Below are 5,000 nucleotides of genomic sequence, written 5' to 3'. Positions count from 1 at the left end.
GTGTGTGTACCTTTGTCAGGTGTGTGTACCTTTGTCAGGTGTGTGTACCTTTGTCAGGTGTGTGTACCTTTGTCAGGTGTGTATACCTTTGTCAGGTGTGTGCACGTAGGACTGTAGTTCGTTAGTGTTTGTGTGTATGGTGGAGATGATGCGGCTGTCCAGACTGGCACACAGCTGACAGATGTTGTTCTCAGCCTCTGATTGGTTCTTGAACGAGCCAATCCCCACTGAGGCCGTCAGACCCACAATCTAGAGGAGAGGAGAGTAGAGGTGGAGGGGAGAGGAGGGGAGAGTAAAGGAGGAGAGGAGAAGAGGGGAAGGGGAGGAGTTGAGGATAGAGTAGAGGAGGAGGGGAGATGAGAGGAGGAAAGGAGAGGAGGGTAGAGGAGGAGGAAAGGAGAGGAGGGGGAGATGAGGAAAGGAGAGGAGGGGAAGGGTGAGGAGAGGAGGAGGAGAGAGGAGGGTAGAGGAGGGGGGGAAGGGAGAGGAGGGGAGGGCAATAGAACATAATCATTGGTCATCATCATTATCATGACAGACAGTAGCAGTACAGGTATGTGTTTCTGTGACTCTACCTGGGGCAGGTGTTGTCCGTTCTGCTCCGTGCTGAGCTTGGCATCCAGGTATGATGTCATGATGATGTTATAGGGGTGTTTCCCTGTTGTGTTGTGACACTCATCTAGAATCAACAGAGAGAAGCAGGAGAGAGAGGGAACCTCCCCTCGGGCCATGGCATTCACCTAGAGAGAGAGACAGGGAGGGAGGGAGGGTAGGGAGAGAAGAGAGTGGAGAGGAGGGTAGAGAGAGAGAGAGAGGAGAGAGAGAGAGGGAGTGAGAGAGAGAAAGAGGGATAGAGAGAGACAGAGAAAGAGAGGAGGGTAGGGAGCGGGAGAGAGAAGAGGAGAGCAGGGTAGAGAGTGAGAGGGAGGGAAAGAGAAAGAGGAGATCAGGGGGGAGAGAGAGAGAGAGAGAGAGAGAGAGAGAGAGAGGCGGTTAGGGAGAGGAAAGAGGGTAGTGAGAGAGAGAGAGGTTAGGGAGAGGAAAGAGGGTTGTCAGGTGTGAGAGGCGGTTGGGAGAGGAAAGTGTATAGAGAGACAGGGAGGGAGAGAGAGAGAGAGAGAGGCGGTTAGGGAGAGGAAAGAGGGTTTGTCAGAGAGAGACAGAGAGAGGCGGTTAGGGAGAGGAAAGTGGGTAGTGAGAGAGGTGTGTTAGGGAGAGGAAAGGGTAGTGAGAGAGAGAGAGGGCGGTTAGGGAGAGGAAAGAGGGTAGTGAGAGAGACAGAGAGAGGCGGTTAGGGAGAGGAAAGAGGGTAGTGAGAGAGAGAGAGAGGCGGTTAGGGAGAGGAAAGAGGATAGTTTGAGAGAGAGAGAGAGAGAGAGGCGGTTAGGGAGAGGAAAGAGGGTAGTGAGAGAGAGAGAGAGAGAGAGAGAGAGGCGGTTAGGGAGAGGAAAGAGGGTAGTGAGAGAGAGACAGAGAGAGGCGGTTAGGGAGGGAGGGTAGGGAGAGAAGAGACAGGGAGAGGAAAGAGGGTAGTGAGAGAGAGAGAGGCGGTTAGGGAGAGGAAAGAGGGTAGTGAGAGAGAGACAGGGAGGCGGTTAGGGAAAGGAAAGAGGGTAGTGAGAGAGAGACAGGGAGGCGGTTAGGGAGAGGAAAGAGGGTAGTTAGAGAGAGAGAGAGAGGCGGTTAGGGAGAGGAAAGAGGGTAGTGAGAGAGAGAGAGGTTAGGGAGAGGAAAGAGGGTAGTGAGAGAGAGGTAGAGGCGGTTAGGGAGAGGAAAGAGGGTAGTGAGAGACAGAGAGAGAGAGGCGGTTAGGGAGAGGAAAGAGGGTAGTGAGAGAGAGAGAGAGAGGCGGTTAGGGAGAGGAAAGAGGGTAGTGAGAGAGAGAGAGAGAGAGAGAGGCGGTTAGGGAGAGGAAAGAGGGTAGTGAGAGAGAGACAGGGAGGGAGAGAGAGAGAGAGAGGAGGTTAGGGAGAGGAAAGAGGGTAGTGAGAGAGAGAGAGAGAGAGAGGCGGTTAGGGAGAGGAAAGAGGGTAGTGAGAGAGAGAGAGAGAGAGAGAGAGGCGGTTAGGTCAGGAAAGATTAGTGATGAGAGACAGAGAGAGCAGTTAGGGAGAGGAAAGAGGGTCTGAGAGAGAGAGAGAGAGAGAGGCTTAGGGGAGAGGAAGAGGGTAGTGAGAGAGAGAGAGAGAGCTGAGCGGTTAGGGATCCAAAGAGGGTAGTGAGAGAGAGAGATGATGTTATAGGGGTGGTTCCCTGAGGAAAGAGGGTAGTGAGACTCATCTTAGGGAGAGGAACAGAGGGTAGAAGAGAGAGAGAGGGAACCGGTCCCCTCGAGGAAATGGCATTCACCTAGAGAGAGAGACAGGGGTTAGGGAGAGGAAAGAGGGTAGTGAGAGAGAGAGAGAGAGAGAGGCGGTTAGGGAGAGGAAAGAGGGTAGTGAGAGAGAGAGAGAGAGAGAGAGAGGCGGTTAGGGAGAGGAAAGAGGGTAGTGAGAGAGAGAGAGAGAGAGGCGGTTAGGGAGAGGAAAGAGGGTAGTGAGAGAGAGAGAGGAGGCGGTTAGGGAGAGGAAAGAGGGTAGTGAGAGAGAGAGAGAGGCGGTTAGGGAGAGGAAAGAGGGTAGTGAGAGAGAGAGAGAGAGAGAGAGGCGGTTAGGGAGAGGAAAGAGGGTAGTGAGAGAGAGAGAGAGGCGGTTAGGGAGAGGAAAGAGGGTAGTGAGAGAGAGACAACCACAGTAAGATAAGGTGAGGCTGAGGTTCTGAGAGTTGCATTTCCCTGTACTGGATGATCACTGTCATAGCAGCCACATACACACAGCATGATCACTGTCATAGCAGCCACATACAAACAGCATGATCACTGTCATAACAGCCACATACAAACAGCATGATCACTGTCATAGCAGCCACATACAAACAGCATGATCACTGTCATAGCAGCCACATACAAACAGCATGGTCACTGTCATAGCAGCCACATACAAACAGCATGATCACTGTCATAGCAGCCACATACAAACAGCATGATCACTGTCATAGCAGCCACATACAAACAGCATGATCACTGTCATAGCAGCCACATACAAACAGCATGATCACTGTCATAGCAGCCACATACAAACAGCATGATCACTGTCATAGCAGCCACATACAAACATCATGATCACTGTCATAGCAGCCACATACAAACATCATGATCACTGTCACAGCAGCCACATACAAACATCATGATCACTGTCATAGCAGCCACACGCAAACATCATTTTCACTGTCATAGCAGCCACATACAAACATCATGATCACTGTCATAGCAGCCACATACAAACATCATGATCACTGTCATAGCAGCCACATACAAACAGCATGATCACTGTCATAGCAGCCACATACACACAGCATGATCACTGTCACAGCAGCCACATACAAACAGCATGATCACTGTCATAGCAGCCACATACAAACAGCATGATCACTGTCACAGCAGCCACATACAAACAGCATGATCACTGTCATAGCAGCCACATACAAACAGCATGATCACTGTCATAGCAGCCACATACACACAGCATGATCACTGTCACAGCAGCCACATACAAAGAGCATGATCACTGTCACAGCAGCCACATACAAACAGCATGATCACTGTCATAGCAGCCACATACAAACAGCATGATCACTGTCATAGCAGCCACATACAAACAGCATGATCACTGTCATAGCAGCCACATACAAACAGCATGATCACTGTCATAGCAGCCACATACAAACAGCATGATCACTGTCATAGCAGCCACATACACACAGCATGATCACTGTCACAGCAGCCACATACAAACAGCATGATCACTGTCATAGCAGCCACATACAAACAGCATGATCACTGTCATATCAGCCACATACACACAGCATGATCACTGTCACAGCAGCCACATACAAACAGCATGATCACTGTCATAGCAGCCACATACAAACAGCATGATCACTGTTATAGAAGCCACATACAAACATCATGATCACTGTCATAGCAGCCACATACAAACAGCATGATCACTGTCATAGCAGCCACATACAAACAGCATGATCACTGTCATAGCAGCCACATACAAACATCATGATCACTGTCATAGCAGCCACATACAAACAGCATGATCACTGTCATAGCAGCCATCATACAAACAGCATGATCACTGTCATAGCAGCCACATACAAACAGCATGATCACTGTCATAGCAGCCATCATACAAACAGCATGATCACTGTCATAGCAGCCATCATACAAACAGTATGATCACTGTCATAGCAGCCACATACAAACAGCATGATCACTGTCATAGCAGCCACATACAAACAGCGTGGCTACACGTGGCTACTGATTGGCCAGCGCAGTAGGAGTAATCAACTACGCCACAGATCTTTTCAGACAAATTCAAATGGTTCAAAATGGGAACTGTTAGCCAAACCAGTGCGCAGGGCTTCTTGAACCAAGAGCACCTACCACCAACAGGGCAACACAAATAACAACAAAAGGAGCACAAGCCTTTGTGTCGTTATCGTTGGCTTTTCTACAGAAATGTTTGGTGATCGACTAGGAATGCCTGGAAGACAGACCAGTCGATCGCAATCGACAGGTAGGCAACCACCGGTGTACAGCAAGCAATTTAGCAATAGACTCAATAAAAACTCAACGCTTATTTTGACTGAAAGAGTTGCAGTGTAGCCCGCTAGAGAACATAAATATCATTCCTCTCTGTTTTGAGTCAGGTTGTTGAGTAGACTAAACGAGGAAGCTAGCTGTCCTCCGGCTACACCATGGTGCTACCCTACAGAGTGCTGTTGAGGCTACTCTAGACCTTCAATGCAAAACAGTGTTTGGTGATGTGAATATATATGAATATATATATATTCATTTATTTTTTTCACTATTACAATTTGTCTGAAATTCACTGAGAAGGATGGTCCTCCCTTTTTCTCCTCTCAGGAGCCTAAGCTGGCGTGTGTGTGCC

At 49.3% G+C, this 5,000-nt stretch overlaps 1 protein-coding gene across 2 annotated transcripts in view; it reads right to left on the bottom strand.

Moving 5' to 3' along the window:
* The window catches only part of LOC135510180 (antiviral innate immune response receptor RIG-I-like), a 23,972-nt gene that overhangs the window by 7,020 nt on the left and 11,952 nt on the right, over positions 1–5,000 (bottom strand). For both annotated transcript variants that reach the window (XM_064930973.1, XM_064930972.1), the window contains exons 8-9: positions 576–740; positions 87–249 (exon numbers count right to left, since the gene is read on the bottom strand). In XM_064930973.1, coding sequence (XP_064787045.1) covers positions 87–249; positions 576–740 — 328 coding nt within the window. The remainder of the gene's footprint in view (positions 1–86; positions 250–575; positions 741–5,000) is intronic.

The sequence above is a fragment of the Oncorhynchus masou genome, chromosome 23, assembly GCF_036934945.1.
Source record: "Oncorhynchus masou masou isolate Uvic2021 chromosome 23, UVic_Omas_1.1, whole genome shotgun sequence".
In the NCBI taxonomy this organism is placed as follows: domain Eukaryota; kingdom Metazoa; phylum Chordata; class Actinopteri; order Salmoniformes; family Salmonidae; genus Oncorhynchus; species Oncorhynchus masou.
The sequence above is the reverse complement of the archived record's forward strand: the minus strand, read 5'-3'. Positions and strand labels throughout refer to the sequence as shown.